This window comes from Centropristis striata, chromosome 5 (genome assembly GCF_030273125.1).
Source record: "Centropristis striata isolate RG_2023a ecotype Rhode Island chromosome 5, C.striata_1.0, whole genome shotgun sequence".
Classification (NCBI taxonomy): domain Eukaryota; kingdom Metazoa; phylum Chordata; class Actinopteri; order Perciformes; family Serranidae; genus Centropristis; species Centropristis striata.
Window position 1 is genome coordinate 6,311,849 of NC_081521.1, and position 19,667 is coordinate 6,331,515.

Sequence of the window (19,667 nt, forward strand, 5' to 3'; positions counted from 1 at the left end):
ATTGAGGGAAAACTCTTAGTTAATGTCTTACTGGTTGTATAATAAGGCCATGCAGAATAAGGCATTAATATCTACTTAATAATGACTAATTAAGAGACAATATGTTACTTATTTACATGCTAATAAGCAAATAATTAATGTTGAATATGTGTTTCCTAATCTAAAGTGTTACCTAATTTCTCTATATGTCACTTTTACTTTAACCCCCCTCCCCCTGTGCTGTGTTATTATGTAGCTCTCCAAGGGGAGCTCTCTGCACCTTCTCATGGTCCCCTTGGGGTATGACGGCCATGTGTTTGTGAACAGGATTGAGTTCCAGCTCACTAGAGGAGACAATAGCTAGCTCCAGTGACATGGATCTCACATGACTGACTGTGGCACTTCTTTCAGTTATACAGGACTGTGCAAAAGTTTAAGACACACTGCAGAAAAGCTGTGTCTAAAAACAAGATAAAAACACTAAATCTGAGAGAAATGATCTTGCTGCGTGGACAGATAATTTCACTTGACAAGATTTCTTAAATTAAGATTATTAAATCTATAAATAAGCATGTTGAACGCTTAAAATATATTATATTTATATACCAGATAGTTTTGGTAGACAGATGTGTTAATTTGCCTGCCTTACCTACTCGCCTATCTTATTTAAATTTTATTAATTAATTTCTTTATTTATTTATTATTGTATTTTTTATTACCTCATCCTGTCTGTTTTGTTTGATGTTCGTTTGTATGTTGTAATAATGAAAATATAATAAAAACTTTGAATTATAAAAAAAAGATTATTAAATAAGCATGTTGAACGCTTAAAATAAGAAATTAACTCTTAAAACAAGATAAAGTTAAAGCTGCAAGCAGCGATGAACTGGCCCAAGCATAGTGCACTGACAATTATATGTGTTTTACCAAGATAAAAAAACTTTAGATTTAAAAGTGTAAGATAATTTATCTTGTTTTAAGAGTTAATTTCTTATTTTAAGCTTTCAACATGCTTATTTCTAGATTTAACAATCTTAATTTAAGAAATCTTGTCAAGTGAAATTATCTGTCCATGCAGCAAGATCATTTCCCTCAGATTTAGTGTTTTTATCTTGTTTTTAGACACACCTTTTTTGCAGTGCAGGTGTGAAAAAATGCTGTAAAATAAGAATGCTTTCAAAAATAGAACCGTCAATAGTTTATTTTTATCAATTACCAAAATGCAAAGTGAGTAAACCGAAGAAAAATCTAAATCAAATCAATATTTGCTGTGACCACCTTCTTCGAGGCATTTTTCCACACCTGCCTGAGACTTTTTGCACGGTACCGTATTTCACTCAACTTGTATAATTAAATGATTTTTCTATGATTCCTGCCGCTGTTTGCAAAGTAGAAATGCTATTTATGTAGCAGCGAGAGAGCTCACGTTATAGTATGTGATGCTCAGCCTCCAAAGTGAGAGAAAGTAGATGGGGGGTAGAACAGTTCTCACATTCACACCTGCACCCAGGAGCTTTTTTATTATCATTTCGTCACTCTTCTCACCATACCAACAGTTTCTTATAGCTACAGCCACCTCCAGGGATCCACAATGATGTGTTAAAGTGCTCTAGAAGCATGTGTTGCACAAAACTTGCGAGTAGAAATGGCAAAGGGAATTAGCATGAAGCAAACTACGGAATAATAGCCGTGAGTTTGCTCGGTCTTATCGTGAAAAAGAACACACAAACACAAAAGTTTCCCAGTGAAGGACATCCTCAGCTTTGGCTAAATCCTGAGTCACGCTCCACTCACTGTTTGACTGGGCTCTTTGCTACCAACCAAGGACTTTTATGCCCTTACCAGAGTGTGATGCTGATAGTATCTATCTGCTCTGAGTGTGTGTATGTTCTCTCTCTGTCCACCGGCTCCTGTTGACCTTCCTCACTTTGATGTTGTGTCAGAAAAAGCAAGAGCAAGCACCCCCCAGCCGGAGAGAAAGGGACATCTGTAAATATGGTGAGACATGCTTTCATTTTACTCCCTCTGTCCCTCCCTTCCTCTCCATCTCACTCTTCTTCTGCTCTATTCCATGTGTCCTTTCTCCCTGAATATCTGTGTGTATTAGGGTTGTCACCATACTAAAATGTTCAACTCGATACCGATACTCAGGAAAATATTCGATCGAAAATACTCTATACCATTTTCGATACCACAAGGATAAAAACAAAGACCCCAAAATTTAACAGAAATATTTTTATGAACAAGAAAAATGCAATATGTTAAAATTAACAGAAAAACAGGTTAAATGTTTATAATAAAAACAGTTGTGCAAAAAGAAACAACTATGTATGTTCTTGTAACTGCCTTCAGTGTTTTGTTTTGTTGTTGTTTGTTTGTTCGTTTGTTTTCTTTGCGGGAGTAATAGAAATTCTCAGATCTAAGTTGTTTGATATACTATGGTTGACTAATAAGAAAATAAGTAAATAAATAAATACTAATAATAATACTAATACATATTTATTTGACATTAAGTGGCTATATATAGAGATACAATTTCTTATTTTGAAGTGTTGAGTATCAGGGGTTAGGCCTAGATAAGTATTTTATACTTCAGCCTACTCCCTTTTTTTCGAACCAAAATGATATAAGGAAATGCGTAGTGAATATTAAGTTAACTGGTTCTTATTTCTATCTTATTACTTAGACGGAGCAGATGCATGTATATGTATAGGGCTATATATACTGTATGTATGTATATGTTTATATGTTTATGTACATCTGTTTAATGGTGTCTATGTGAGTATGTGTATGTATATGTATATGCATCTAGTCTACGCTGTTGTAGTTTATGTTGTTTATTTTTTCGGTTCGAAAAGAAGAATTAACAAAAAAAGAAAAAAAAAAGAAAAACAATAATGCAACTACGATAACAAGCTTCAGATACTCGATACTTTTGAAAATGAGTATCGTACCTGGATACAACGTTTTAGTATCGATACTTTTTTGAGTAACGATACTTTTGACAACCCTAATGTGTACACTACTGGTCAAAAGTTTTAGAACACACCAACTTTTCCAGAATTTAATTGAAAATGATGCAGTTTAATGTCTCAGTGTACTCTGAAATGAATGCACATTTACAACATTTAAAATTCTTTATTGAGCATGATAGTGGACTAAAAAAAGACATAAAATTACAAAAAAAGACACCAAAAGACACAAAATGACTAAAAAAAGACACAAAATGATCAAAAAAAGACACAAAATGACTTACAAAGACACCAAAAGACACAAAATGACTAAAAAAAGACACAAAATGATCAAAAAAAGACACAAAATGACTTACAAAGACATGAAAAGAATTCAAAAATGGACAAAATAGCCCGAGACTCCATAGAGTTAAGTTGTTAACCCATTTCTTGTTGGCCTACTTGTATAATTCTGAAATGTACATTATTTTTCAGTTTTGGTTAACCTTACCTTTTTTTATTTACCTCTGGCAGTTCACCACTTACCTTTGTACCCTTTCAAGCTGTTCATTTGACTTAAACTGCCTGAATTTCAATAAAAAACTGGAAAAATTGGGGTGTTCTAAAACTTTTGACCGGTAGTGTATATACAGATATACATGCATTTTTATGCCGTAAATGAACATAATCACGTGTGTGTGGCAGCAGGGCACCCTTCGACACCCGAAACTGAACTCCATGAGCAAATCTGACACCAGGCTGCACGAGATCAATCGCTTTCCCTGCAATGGAAACTGTAAGTGATGAGTGGCAGTTGTGTGTGACGATACGATATATACAACCCTGAGCTGTTACACGATTTAAGTCCTGTTTCTATCTCCCCCTCCCCCTCATCCTCCTCCTCCTCCCCCTCCTCCTCCTACTCCTCCTCCATCTCTGTGCAGCTGTTAGTAAGAGCCGTCCAGCCAGCATGGACCTCCTGCTCCTCCACAGTCGGCGCTCCCAGACAGACCTGAGGCCCTCCCATGGGCGCCAGCTACCCCAGATCCCCACCAGTCCCCAGGGATCCAGCCCAGGGGGAGGAGGGGAAACAGGAGGAGATGGGGGAGGCGGAGGTGTTGGTGGTGGAGGTGGAGGAGGAGGAGGGGGAGGAGGAGGAGGAGGGGAGGCCAGAGACCACACCTATACCGAGGTGGGCATACGGAATAACCCCACCCCCATCCAATGCCTGGACGATGGCCTGTATGAAAGCGTTGGCGTGCGGGAAGGTGACTCGGGCCCGAAGGTGCCCTCCGCCCCGCCGCCCACGTCCAACAACACGCCAGCTACAGTCAGAGCTGCACAAAGTCCTCCAGCTCAGGCCAACGGAGCACGCAATGGGAACGGGCACATGAATGTACGTAAATACACACAGAACCAAACTGAAACCTGTATTGTGATTTGAATGTGATGCCTACACACCCAGTTATTGTCATGTATCAGAGAAAATTCCCTAACAATTCTTACACATGCTAACCTGTGCTGCCTGCAATAAAAAAAGTAATAGCAGCCGTTTTTTAGACTGTAATGTGTCAGCTGTGACACTCATCAGCTCGTGTGTGTGGGTCTAAAGCAGGGGTCTCAAACTCAAATTACCTGGGGGCCGCTGGAGGCAGTATCAAAATAACCAAAAAAAGACACAAAATTACTAAAAAAAGACATAAAATTACTAAAAAAAATACACAAAGTGACTGAAAAAACACTAAATTACTTAAAGAAGAAACAAAATGACCAAAAAAAGACACAAAATTACTAAAAAATGACACAAAATTATCAAAAAAAGACACAGAATTACAAAGAAAGACACAAACGTATTAAAAAAAGACTCAAAATTATTAAAAAAGACACAAAATTATTTTTGAAAAAGACACAAAATTATTTTAAAAAAGACACAAAATTACCAAAAAAAGACACAAAATTACCAAAAAAAGACACAAAATTACCCAAAAAAGTAATTAAAGGGACCTTCCACACACAGCACAGTAAAGTGCCATTCATAAAAAATTACATTAATCTTTCATATCAAGGTGGGGGCCACAAAATATCGTCACGAGGGCCGCAATTGGCCCGCAGGCCGCGAGTTTGAGATCCATGGTCTAAAGCATTGGAGCTGCAACTGTTATCATTTTTGCATTATGACAATAATTTGTTTGTAACTGACATTGTCTGGTAAGAAAAAAACTTAGTTGTTTCTCTTTTTCCTGCAGGGTGGCAGAGGGAACGGCAGAGGGAACGGCACCATTAACGGGCCGATAGCAGGAAGAGGAAACGGGGCGAGTGTGGTCAACAGGTCCCCTCTGTCTTCTGTCAACTCCTTGGCCATCCAAGATCCAACCGCAGCAGAGTATGCTTCCATACGGAAGTTCAAAAAGGTAACGCTATTCTGCTGCTGCTGGTAATTCTGTGAAATAAGTAGTTTGATGGACTTTTCTTACTAAGCCAGATTTGGATTCCTTAGATATGTTGTAGGGATGCAACAATACACTGCAAAAAATGTGTGTCTAAAAACAAGATAAAATACTCTAAATCTGATGGAATTTATCTTGCTGCATGGACAGATAATTTCACTTGACAAGATTTTTAAATTAAGATTGTTAAATCAAGAAATAAGCATGTTGAACGCTTAAAATAAGAAGTTAACTCTGAAAACAAGATAAATTATGTAACAATACTAAATCTAAAGTTTTTTTTAAATCGCTGCTTGCAGCTTTAATTTATCTTGTTTTAAGAGTTAATTCCTTATTTTAAGGGTACAACATGCTTATTTCTAGATTTAACAATCTTTTTTTCATCCCTTTTTTTGTCATAAAAAATACAAAAAATAATAGTAAATAAATAAAAAAATAAAATAAAATAAAAAATAAAATAAATAAAATACAAAATCTGAAAATAAATTAACTAAAATAAGACAGGCAAGTGAGTAGGCAAGGCAGGCAAATGAACACATCTGTCTACCAAAACTATCCCATTTTTCTTTTATCATATCATTTTCACAATTTAATCTCCCCGAACATCTTCTTAGATTTAACAATCTCAATTCAAGAAATCTTGTCAAGTGAAATTATCTGTCCATGCTGCAAGATCATTTCCTTCAGATTTAGTGTTTTTATCTTGTTTTTAGACACACCTTTTTTGCAGTCTACTCTAGCATTTTCAAGTCCAATGTGTGCTTTTGCAAAAACACAGATGTTGTTGTACTCTACAGGCATGCTGTCATATGACATTGTCAAACAAAGAATGAAGAATAACATCACCTGATGTTTTGTCGTTTCTGAAAGTTGTGTGATTACAGTTGTTGGGTTGTATTTACCAGGTGTGCTGGCGTGACATGTGATATTTATCTCTCATGCCATATGACATATTTTAAGTAGATGTTTTTGTGATCTGTATCAGTCTGAAGCGGAACAGTGGGCTGATATGATCAGTTAAAACAAGAAGTATTGCAAAATAATTCCACTGTGGTAGAGGGTGGCAGCAAGATGACCCACAAGGAAATTACTTCAAACTATCTTTAGAATACGTGTTAACCCTCTGAGGTCCAGGGGATTTTGGTTCAAATTTGTCAACTTCCTATGCATTAACTTCTGTCTCTGTTTAGCATCTTTCAGTCTGTCCTTACATCACATGCATGGCTCCTTTTTCTCCACACAAACGTGGCTATCAGTCAGATTTTTCATTTTAATTTTAATTAACAAAGTATAAAGCTGCCAGGAACCCAAAATACAAACAAAAGACACAGGTGTCTATGGAAACGTACCATTTTTATTTTATTTTTTTACCATTTATAGTCACAAAAACAGCAGAAAAAATAATAAATAATAAAACTACAAAACAGTCTATTTGCATGTAAATTAAAAATAGTAATAGTTTTCATTGTAGAAAGAAAAGTTACATTTTAAAAATGGCCTATAAACATAAATGGCACACTGTGAAAGCTCCTATGATTGCACTTTCAACTGGCTTCCTCAGCTTGTCTACATATAATATACAAATTAAGTTATTACTGTAAATAAAAGGTGTATTTTCAATAAATAGATGGACTCCAGAGGGTTAAAGCCAAAGTGCATCAGAACATGCAGCACTTCAGCTTTTGGGTGAAATATTTAAGAAAAAAAAAGTCAGCTGTATCATGTGGACTTTTCACTGTGTTCTTTGATTCAAAGTGATGTTTTTCACTGGTGACTCAATCCCTCAAGGTCGACAAGACAAACAGGAAGGAAAATAACGGGGCCGACAGCCAATCAGACAGCCAGTCGAGTGTGAGTGATTCACCCTCTACAGCTCCTCCTCCACTACATCGCAGTCAGGAGTTTCCACGCAAAGGACTGGAGCCCTTTCACCTGCACTCCTTCCCAAAGGTACAGGAATCATTGCATCAATATTCTCTGTGTCAAGGTTTGTGCACTGTATCAACCTACCAACCAGCCGCCTAACCAGGCTGCAAGTCTGTCTGTTTACCACCAGAGGGCGCTGTCCACAAACAAACAGCTTGTTATAGTCACACTTGGAGGGACAGATGTTTTTTCAGTTGCTTGATGTTTACTTGTTGGATTTTACCACACATTTATGTTTGTACTAACTATTCAAGCACTGTTTAAAACAAAATCAAGATTTGTAAAATTAAAAAAACTTACAATTTCACCATCCTTAATAACTATAACTATGTTTTTTTGAGATTTTGTTGATTGTTTGTGTGTCCTGATCACATAATAGAGTTGTATGTGCCAGCTGGGATGTTTATAAACAGTCAAGGCCACTCTTTAGGGCAGTTCTTAGAGGGAAATAAGAGGACAATGATCGGATGGTGATCAGCCTTTCCTCTGGGTTTACTGGCACACATGTCCATTTTTCGTGTCTGTGTGTGTGGGGGGGGTTTTGTGTGTGTTTGGTTAAGCATAAAACAGGTGACTTTGTCTTTTTCATTAGTGATTTAAGGAGATTGATAAGGTTGTTAAAACAATTTCATCTTGGCTGCAGATGTCAGCCCAGTTGTTGACCTGCACTTTTAATCTTTGCTTGCTAAATCCATGATAATGTGTGTGTGTGTGTGTGTGTGTGTGTGTGTGTGTGTGTGTACGTGCATGTTTGTGTGTGTGTGTGTGTACGTGCATTTCTGTGTGTGTGTGTGTGTGTGTGTGTGTGTGTGTGTATGTGCATGTTTGTGTGTGTGTGTGTGTGTGTGTGTGTACGTGCATATCTGTGTGTGTGTGTGTGTGTGTGTTTGTGTGTACGTGCATGTCTGTGTGTGTGTGTGTGCGGGTGTGTGTGTGTGTGTACGTGCATGTCTGTGTGTGTGTGTGTGTGTGTACGTGCATGTCTGTGTGTGTATGTGCATGTGTGTGTGTGTGTGTGTGTGTACGTGCATGTCTGTGTGTGTATGTGCATGTGTGTGTGTGTGTGTGTGTGTGTGTACGTGCATGTCTGTGTGTGTGTGTGTGTGTGTGTACATGCATATCTGTGTGTGTGTGTTTTTCCGCCCATTTGCCTCTGTGCCGTGTGCTGCGCAGCACAGTATTAGAGTGGCCAGAGTAAAGAGTGGAAGGATGGATTATGTAAGAGTTTGGCAGACTGCCAAGCTGCCTGTGTGTGTGTGTGTGTGTGTGTGTGTGTGTGTGTCTTCCCAGTGAATCTATCAGCAAGTCTATCTAGAAACGGCTAACAGGTAGCCAGCAGCCAGTGTGGGGATAAATAATGTTCACATATTGAAGCCATTTACTCTGCCCCGGCTTCTATTACTCACTCTCACTGCACAGGAGGAGCATATAAAAGTTTAATCATCCTCGGTCGCATGTGCACACACCACTACATTCTTTCTAATTTGTTTCTAATTGGTTGTGATCACCAGCAGTGATAAAAAATTTAACCAGAGCAGTTACATGTTTGGTTATTGCTAATTATAAAGTCCATTTTGCATAAGACAGACAGTTTTATTTTGTTTCTCAGAAGAAAGATTGCACATATATACTACTAAGCAGATAGAAAATGCAAATGCAGTACAGAGAAGTTATAACTGAACAATCAGTATTTGCAGAATGTAGCCATTTAAATGTTAGAAGGCTTTATATTTTCTTCCCCAAAACTTTGCTTAAATTAGTAGTTGGTATCGGGTTTATGTTTTGCTGCATTATCTGTATATTAGAGGATTTGTCTGTCTGTGATCAGGATAACTGACTAAAAAGATTTGCATAAATTCTTGTGGAAAAATTGGTCCCAGACCAAGCAGGAACTGATTCACTGTTGTGGAAAATTTGACAACTGAGCATGTATTTCCTGACACATTCATTTGTAATTCTAAAGGAAGTTGTGAAGAGATACAGACTTCATTTTGGTAATAAACTCTTCATAGCAACAGTAACATAAAGCTGTTGCATCAAAGGAAATGTAATAAGATGTCAGCTGCATTTGATTCCAGTAAGGAACTGGTGTCAGAGCAGCTGCCAGCTGGGGGATCATTTCCAACGCCCACGCTCTTTTTGACCGCAGTGCCACTTGCTGATTCGTTTGTTTGGATCATGACAGGAAAGCTCCCCATGGGGGGCAAAAACCAAGTTAAAAGCCAGATACTTTAACATGTGTGGATATTGTAAAAAATAGAGACATCTATCATAAAAAGATTCAAGTGACACTTTTATGACTGTAACCTTGTTTCGTTCAATAATTTTGTTCTCAGCACAACTGACAAAATTTGATAAAAGCAGCCCACATTAATCCCACAGTGCAAGTGTGTCATCCCTCCATGGAATCATGACCTCTGACCTTTAAAACACATGTACTCTCTCCTTCTCACACACAAGCACAGTTTGCTCAAGCTGTGAAACACGGTTACTGTGCACCTATTAAAAACACTGCAAACTAGGGGTGTCTAAAAACAAGATAAAAACACTAAATCTGAGGGAAATGATCTTGTTGCATGGACAGAAAATTTCACTTGGCAAGATTTCTCAAATAACTCTTAAAACAAGATAAATTATCTAACACTTCTAAATCTAACAAAATGTTTTTTTTTTAAATCTTGGTAAGAAACAAATCATTTGTAGTGCACTCTGCTTGCGCCAGTTCAGTTCAGTTCTTGCAGCTTTCATTTATCTTGTTTTAAGAGTGAATTTCTTAGATTTAACAATCTTTTTTTTATAGTTCAAAGTTTTTTATTATATTTTCATTATTACAACATACAAATGAACATCAAACAAAACAGACAGGCTTGAGGTCATAAAAAATACAATAATAATAATAATTGTAAATAAATAAATAAATAACTAAAATAAAATACAAAATCTGAAAATAAATTAACTAAAAAATAATTTCTTATTTTAAGCGTACAACATGCTTATTTCTAGATTTAACAATCTTTTTTTATATAATTCAAAGTTTCTTATTATATTTTCATTATTACAACATACAAATGAACATCAAACAAAACAGACAGGCTGGAGGTCATAAAAAATACAATAATAATAATTGTAAATAAATAAATAACTAAAATAAAAAAAATAAAAATAAAAAATCTGAAAATAAATTAACTAAAAGATAATTTCTTATTTTAAGCATACAACATGCTTATTTCTAGATCTAATAACCTTAATTTAAGAAATCTTGTCAAGTGAAATTATCTGTCCATGCAGCAAGATAATTTCCCTCAGATTTAGTGTTTTTATCTTGTTTTTAGACACACCTTTTTTGCAGTGTACACACTTTCCATGCATGTAAAAACAGGTTTTGCTGCACCCGTTCTGTTTATTTGTATTATTAACTTTAGCACAAAGACTACTAATTGCAGTATGTGACTGGGCAATTGATTCTGTTTACCAGGAGGCAGTGTTTATGGGCAATGGAGAGCAGTACATATGGAAGCCTCCAGAGGAAGATGACATCATCACCTTGCACCCACCGCCACTCCGCGCTGAGAGCGTACAGGGGCACCCCTCGCCCCCAACCGCAAAGGAGGTACTATATATGTATGTGAGTTTGTGTGTGGGAGCAGGCAGACAGATATATAGACGGCCTCTGATTTGTGACTGCTGTGTTTACTGACGGGGGCGCCCATTTGATTGGTGCACGCCGTCATAACACCGCTGCCCTGTGACCTTCCTGTCATATGAGGTGTCTGCTTACAGCCAGAGGTAATGTTACATGGATACGGCCCCCCCAACCTCCTGCTTGAACCTTGACCCAAATCTCCCATCCCCCCACTCATGTGTCTGTCCCAACGCAGAAGATCGGACATCAGCATCGCCTGCTGACCAAAAATCTGTATTTTGTTAAAATAATCTGTTATTCTGTCTCTTTTTCTGTCTTAATGGGGGTCACTATCTGTGTGACGAAGGTCACTATCAAATGCATGCGTAATTCACTAACTTTGTGTGTCTCCTCTCTCTATGCAATTATGGATTAATCATGCAATATGCTTTTGATACAATGATTATGATCGTGTGTTAATATTGGTTTAGAAACTGTGATTACTCTAAATCAGGGATGGGCAACTTAAATGCTGCAGGGGGCCACCATTTTTCATTGACACTACCACAGGGCCACATATAGGAGCGTGCACTTAACCAGATATGATGAAACTGTAATTTTAAATATGTTTACAGTGCAGTAATTTAACATACTTCATGCTCAAATGCATGTATAACAGTATAAATAGGAATACAAAAGGTTTGAAGCAAATAAAAAATAACCACTTACTGTGATTTCTTTGAAGAACAGCAGACCAACATTAATTGCAAGAAGTAATTTTGTGCATTTTTACACTGCACTTTTAAGATTTCATGCTCAAATGCATGTAGTTGTACTGAGGGCCACTTAAGTTGGGTGCGGGCCGTATGCGGCCCCCGGGCCTCCAGTTGCCCATCCCTGCTCTAAATACATATATTCCATTTGCTTAAACTGATTAAGATTCTATAATCACAAAAAATATATATTTTATGTTTCATATTTTAGATTTCATGTGGACATTGCAAAATCTGTGTCTCCAATTATATCTCTGTAAGTCATAACGAGGCAGGAGGTTTGTTTTAACAAGTTTTGATAACAGGTCAGGACATTTTTTCGTGATTATAGAATCTTAATCAGTTTAGACAGATGGAATATATGTTTTTTTTTTAAGTAATCACAGTTTCTAAAACAATATTAACACACAATCATAATCATTGTATCAAAAGCATATTGCATGATTAATCCATAATTGCATAGAGAGAGGACACACACAAAGTTAGTGAATTACGAATGCATTTGATAGATAGTGACCCCCATACACAGAGACAGAAAAAGAGACAGAATAACAGATTATTTTAACAATTTATAGACATGTTTGTTAAAAGCTAGTTGTCCTGCCTCATCAGCCTACACACACAGAATATGATCAGCCCTGACTGGCCTATAAACTGACCTATATACTCTATAGTATATGTATAGATGTGTGATTGAGTCTGAGGGGGAAGTCTCGCCAATAATGTCACAAACCCCCCACATCTGCTTAAACACGCAGCGACTCCACCCCCCACTTCTCAGCTTTTCGTCGCTCTGCTGGGGGGGCATAAGTTAATAACAGCAGAAGGAGGTGTGTCCCTGAAATAGACCACTATCTATTCCTAGTCAGTGTTTGACTGAACTCCTTTCATTATCATTATTATTATGAGCTCCTTAAGCGAAGGGAAATCTTAATTCCATGTCAATAACGTATGTACACAGCAAAATCGGGAATGTTAATTCAACTCACAGAAAAAGTGTTAAATTTAACACTTTTTCTGAGTTTATATAGTTCTCACAGATTCTGAGTTAAAATTACACTTTGAAAAGTGTTAATATTTTAACTCTTTAATAGTGTTAAATATTTGACACTGTGAGTGTTAATTTTTAAACACTTTAATGTGTTACTTTGACACATTAAAGTGTATTTTTAACCCTAAAATCATGTTATTTCCTTTCACTAATGTGATAATTAATATTCATTATTTTGTTTTACAATACATGAAAAAGTGCATTCTGTCTTTAGCCGAACATACAAGTCACAAAATCTGAAAATCAACTCCAACTGAAGTGAATCTAACTCAGGTGTTAACATGAAACAACGCTGGCAGAGCTTTTTGATCACTAAAAGTGTTAAAACAAATCCAAAATCAACACTCACCAACTCAAAATTATTAACACTGAAAAAACAACACTACAGATTTTGCTGTGTACAATTATGACTAAAGCTTGCAATTAATAAGTCAATTCAAAGGATCAATTAGAAGATATTCTAGATGAGAAGAACCTGAATGGATAGTTTAATATCCTGGGAATCATGTTCAGAGAGTTAAATAAAGCAGCAGTTTTAATCTGTTACTTAAGTTTCTTGTCTAAGCCAGTGTTGAGCCACAGAGTTTGGATGCTGTATGTGGAGATTAAGGGGTTAAGTCTGTGCTGTTTGGCTCATGTGTTTAACTCCTCCTCTGCACAAGAGACTGGTACACAAAGCAGCTGGCCTTGACTGCAATCTCTCTCTCTCTCAGTTAGTTTTTCTCTCTTTCAAAATTTCTTTCCTGCTTTTTTTTTTCATTTTTATTTTCAAAGCTGTTTTTCTCACTAAGCTGCTGTGTTTTTCCATTTGTGAGTTTGTTGTTGTCCTAACATGCCCATAGACTTTGTATCCTCTGGAGTTTGTCAGTTGCAGCCGTCAAAACGTGTTGAGTTTCCACTCCCACCTAAATCTCCTCCCCTCTTCTGGCGCTCTCTCCTTCTGCTCCACTCCCTTCGTGGCTATTAGGAGGCGCTGCCTTCACCAGCCAATCACGTTGAACCGAGCATGCCTTACCAGATGAATATCGCCTGCTATAGCAGACCGTTTGGAAGCTTGTGCCATATTTTGCTATTCATAAAGTTGATCACAAACACAGGTGCATCAATCATGCACAGCATGTTTCCGTGGATAATCTATGTACGCTGAAATTAAATGTGACTTCTGAGAGCTGAAGCAGTATCAGAAGAGACATAACAGAACGGACCACAGGCAGAGGGGAGGAGAAAAGAAAACACACAATGCACAGGCTTCCTCAACAGCTGCAGCCCAGTTTTGAAATCCCCATCATCTTGTGACTTCCTTCCTCTGCTGCACAGAGCTGCAAATTCTGTGTGCACACTTGCACATACACACACACACGCACTGCACGTTCTGTGCACACACTTGTAGCATACGCCAGGGTCTTTGTTTATCCAAAAAGGTCACAGAAGAGATTTGTGGGGGCAGGGTATGTGTGTTACTTGAGGTCTCTCAGAATAAGAAAAACAGACAGAGAGAGAGAGAGAGAGATTTACAATTAAAGTCACAGTATTTTGCACTTACGAATACGAATACTTTATTTTTGGATAGTGACAGTGCACATTAATGAACATCGATAAACATCTTTGTTAATATGCCGGATTTATAGCAAGGCTGCTAGTTTGCATCCGTAGTCCCTCCACTTGAATTTCTCCTTCTTAAATAGTATTATCTTTTGTTTTGTGTCAGAGATAAAATGTAAAGGAACTATAAGAGTGAATGCAAGGTTAGTGCACACGCAGGAAACCGTCTTGGCGATTCTCTTGATGCTCTCAGGTTTCAGTTTTTTGGGAGTGGAACAAAAACAAGCTGTGAGTGTATGTGGGAGAGAGAGTTTGCATAGCCAGTGTTTCTCAGGGCCACTAGAGCAGAGCTGCTGGTCTGGGTGTGAACATGGAAGGTAAATATTACAATGTCCCACAATCCTCTGCTCTTGTGCACCCCTTCTGGAATTTTGACACAGAAATGCCAGAGGTCACAGCTCCGGTTTATCCGAATTCCACACAAGACCTCACACATGCCTTTCAATTGTGAGCCCTAGATATCAAATATTACATGCTTCGCTATACACACAGACACACAGTAAACACATTCTCTACAGTATGTGCATGCATTTACAAACACAGTATATGCAGTCACAAAAAATGTGTAAATAGGCCTCATGCAAAGCAAATGATATGCGAGCAAAGTCCATCAGTGAACATGACGAGTTGGCTGTCATCCAGATCTTTCACATCATACGCCGCTGTTCTGTTGCCAAAGCAGTTGTGGTGAAATTTTAACAGGTCCATCCACTGCAAAGCTAACTCTGTCACTCTGCCTAGACCTCAGCAGACTGATAACACAGTTTACTCTGTCTTATCCTGCCCTGTCAAAATAGGTCAGGTTACAGCACAGAGCAAGCTCTGTCAACACATGCACAAACTACTGCACACACACCCTCACAAACCACGCTCACATATTCATTTACGCATACCAAAATTAGCAAGTGTGAATGTTCACTCTTGTGTATTGTCCCTTTATGTCTGACATACATGCAGAGTGAGATAACTGCATGACAAAGAAGTCTGCATGTACTTATATCCATGTTAAGACTTCAAGGTAGGAAACATGTGATACTGTTCAATTAAATCCCAGCACAGTACAGAGTGCACTGTGCACACACACTACACAGTGGCTGTGTATCAGTTGTGGTTGTAGACAGTCACTTACAGAAACAAGTCATTGAATGGGCAGGATAACAGTCACCTTCTATGCCGCCACCCATAAACTGTCGGATAGAGACGTAAACTGTCCTTAACTGAAACCAAACTCTTCTCTCCTTCTGCATGTGTTGTCAGATTGCAGACACCTACTCCATCGTGTGTAAAAACCAAAAGAAGAAACCCATGGAAAACAACGGATCAAAGACCCTCCCACGCTCCTTCGGTGGAGGCTCCCGGGGCCGTGGCCGAGGAGTTCAGGCGCAGGCCCGTTCCCAGGAGGAGCCCGGCTACGAGCCGGTAGGAGACAGGTCCTGGTCCACATGTGCGATGGCCGAGTCCGACCCTGCGTACGCCACTATCGACAGCCACTGGAAACGGGAGCAGGCGGGAACCAATAACAGCCCAGCTGGAGGTTCTGCCACTCTGAAGAGGAAGAAGCAGCCGCCGCTGCCGCCGCCGCAGCAGCAGCAGGCAGCACCAGCGGCACCTCAGGGTTCAGGACCCCCGGCCCCGCCTGCTAGAGGCCTGCCCGGTGGGGAAAACTTCTATGAGACCATCAGCGATGTGAAACAAGGGGCCAACAGCTCAAGCACCACCACAATCTTCACCTTCAACGACGGGATGGAGATGTACGTCACCGGCCTGTAGCTGGCTGACAGGCAGAAAGGGCCCAGAACCAACTGGTACAGAGTCATTAAAGGGACCCTCAACAGGTTGCTGTACATACATACAAGGCCCTCTATAGACACACAACATGAGGATCCATTTTGTGGTGACATCAGGTACAAACAGGGTCTTAATCCAGGTTCAGACTTCCCTTGATTGGTCTGTACTTTCAGAACCAGCCTAAGCCTAGTCCAGCCCAAATATGGACCAAATACGTTTTAACAACAAAAAAAGAAAAGAAAACTGGAATATACTGTACATCTTCAACCTACTGTGTCACTGACCATACTCACTTGTTTGTGCATCATTTTCCATAATATCTTTATTTTTATATGAACACTGTACTCTTTAAAGAGTATGTGGTGTAACTCACATCCTGAGAAGAACACACTTTAATATATATATTAAAAAAATGTGCATGCATTGTGCAATCACACCTGAAAATAGACAGTAGTAGCAAGGAATATTTGAGGTATATTGGGAGTATGAGGCACACTGTTAGGTATTGTAACCCGCACACACACACACACACACACACACATGCCTCATTTTGGGGGGACTTATGTAATATAAGCAGATGGATGTCACAGAGATTTGTGGTGCTTAGCTCTCTCTAAGCAAACATCTGAAACAGGTTCTCCGTGCGTGCTGGCCTGTTGCCTGGCAGACAGCATTGTGGTGCTTTGTTCAAACTTAGGCCTGTCATTTGAAGTAAGTGAAGGCTTTAGTCCCAATTTCACAAATGACCATAAAAGTGCCCTGACCGTATTAGCAGTTATCAATTACCGCCTTTATGATAACCATAAAAGGTTTTGCTCAATAATGTAATCTTCAATCAACAATCCACTCTCCAATTTGACAAACATCTGAAGCCAGAGGCATGATGACACACCCAACACACATCCACACAGATATGCACAATCTTGGTGGAGTCATTTGGGGTAAAGTGATCAGGTCAGGGGCACTGGGTGGATTGTGCAAGAACTTCCCCTGACTAATATGTGTGACAGATTTCACAACACAAGGTCTTTACTCTGCTACTGGGGAAAATTAGAGAAGAATATTTTAAAAATAAGGAAGCGAAAGAGCGTCCAAAATAATACAGGATGCTTCGTCCTGTGTATTTAGTTAATATTCTATATCCTTTGGGCACTGTCAACATCTGATTTTATGACCATTATAATTTTGCACTGGTAAGCTCCAGGGATGTTTGGCTTAATTGCGCATTAACATGCTGTAAAGGCGTTTCCGAGTACAGTTCTGATTTGCTCTCGAGTCTCAAGTCAAAGCCAGAGCTCCCCATAGCTCACCAGACTTAAGGCTGGTGGTTCCAATAGCAAATAGGGCTAGGACTCCAAGGAAAATAAAGAGCTGGGCATAAAAATGACTAGTGAGTGTCCTTTGGAAGGCTGCCCCTCGCCCTCTCCCCACCCTCGTCTCCAGCCTCTACACCGAGTTCTCTTCCATTATAAACAATGTCTTTCCCATGTAGCTTTGGGAACATTAAAAAAAGAAAGAAAGAAAACATTAGAGGCCTAATAAATGGACATAAAGATAAGAGGTGAGGAGGGATACAAACTGCTCACAGAGATAAAGAAGACATTACGTAGAATGATCTCACTGTGAGACAACCATGCAAAGAGAAGACGGGTTTAGAAATGTTAATATAAATTTATAAATGCTACTGTGTCAGAAAGTTTGTAAAAACAAATGCACTCTGTGTTTTAATGCACTGTTTATTTTTTCTTACCTACTGACAATACCATTGGTTGAATAGCTCATGCCACTGCCATGAAAACAGTACGTTTATGTTGTTGGTGCAATTTTTTCCTGCTTGATCAAAAAAGTGCATGCTTTGATATATGGAGATGAAAACAATTGTTGTGGTACTTAATTGCTCTCTTGTTTGTTAATCTTTTCTGTTGTACTTTTTTTGCCATGTGATGCAAAGCAGCATTCGGTTTGTTTTCCCAAAGCAGCAACTTGGAGGAGGAGGAGGAGGAGGAGGGGAGGGAAATAGAAAGACATAGAGGGAAGCCACTGGGAGTTCAGAGCAGAGCTTTGTTTATCCGCTACTCTGGGGGAGCAAGAAAGAGCGATAGAGGTGAGGAGGGAGAAGGAGAACAGCTAGTATAAAGCTGAGGATCACTGCAAATGGACACGGACCCAAAGGACCCTCCCCCCTATGTGTCTGTGTACATGCACACCACCAGGCGCACACACAAACACACACACTGCAACATTAAGCCATGAGTGTTTACAGTTTAGGGCAGGGATGGGCAACTTAAATGCTGGAGGGGGCCACAATTTTTCATGGACACTACCACAGGGCCACATATAGGACCATGCACTTAACCAGATATGATGAAACTGCAATTTTAAATATGTTTGCAGTGCAGTAACTTAACATATTTCATGCTCAAATGCATATATAAGAGTATAAATAGGAATACAAAAGGATTGAAGCAAATAAAAAAATAACCACTTACTGTGATTTCTTTTTTTTCAGTGCAAGAACAGCAGACCAACATTAATTGGTAAAATAAAAGTAATTTGTGCATCTTTACACTGCACTTTTAAGATTTCATGCTCAAGTGCACGTAGTTGTACCGAGGGCCACTTCAAGTGAGGGTGCGGGTCGTATGCGGCCCCCGGGCCTCCAGTTGCCCATCCCTGGTTTAGGGGATGAAGCACACTTTGCTCCCACTTGGGTCAGCCCTCGCATACACTCCCTCCCCCAGCTGTTTTCATCCTCCAACAACCGTCACAGACCTTTTCTCTGCTTCACCTCTCTCCCTCGCCGTGCAGGGGAGGGGCCTTTGATGTCCGGTTCTGAGGGACTGGGGAGTGATATAAGGGAGGGGGTGGGGGTCAGGCCAACTCCAGTCTGATATCAACAATGCACCAACGGCTCATCTACTGTCTGATATGAAAAATGGCTAACAGCTGAGATGCTTAACAAGCTCTGTTGAGGCTACCCGTAGACAATGCTGGCTGGAAATCGCTATCACACTTAATCCTTTTTCTCTGGCTGTCACTTTATGTGTCACATTTTCTTTATCCTAAGAGAAAGCACTGATCTGATATATTTTGTTGAACACTTGCAGTATACACTGATCGAGACAGATGTTCATTGCACAAACAAATACAGTATGATGATGTAAATGTGTAAAATACTCTGTTGCTGTTCTGATGTTGTTCCAATGTAACATACAGTTAGGTACAATATATTTGTTGAAAAAAAAGGTGGTTATCACAGACACATTGTACTTTGTGGATGCAAAATGTTTCATGCTTTCCATGCAGATACAGATGCTGTTTGTTATTTGTCTTCAGATATAATTATGGGCCAATACTGCTGACAGCTGTAGCCAATGTTGTATGTTCTTAAAGCACAGGGTTTAGTTTAAAAAAAAAAAGAATATAATAAAATATAGTGTGACAGTGCAGATATGCAAAAGATTGTAATGTTTTATATTAACCTTCATAAAATATTAAAGTGAGTTTTTACTTTTCTAATAAAGTGGC

General features: G+C 38.9%; 1 protein-coding gene across 1 annotated transcript in view; it reads left to right on the plus strand.

Annotated features, from left to right (window-relative positions):
• The window catches only part of LOC131971793 (WAS/WASL-interacting protein family member 1), a 55,177-nt gene extending 38,737 nt beyond the window's left edge, over window positions 1-16,440 (plus strand). Inside the window, exons 4-10 of the mRNA XM_059333402.1 lie at window positions 1,923-1,977; window positions 3,639-3,726; window positions 3,875-4,326; window positions 5,177-5,341; window positions 7,166-7,327; window positions 10,779-10,913; window positions 15,609-16,440. Coding sequence (XP_059189385.1) covers window positions 1,923-1,977; window positions 3,639-3,726; window positions 3,875-4,326; window positions 5,177-5,341; window positions 7,166-7,327; window positions 10,779-10,913; window positions 15,609-16,121 — 1,570 coding nt within the window. The 3' untranslated portion in view covers window positions 16,122-16,440. The remainder of the gene's footprint in view (window positions 1-1,922; window positions 1,978-3,638; window positions 3,727-3,874; window positions 4,327-5,176; window positions 5,342-7,165; window positions 7,328-10,778; window positions 10,914-15,608) is intronic.
• Window positions 16,441-19,667: the final 3,227 nt, after the last annotated feature.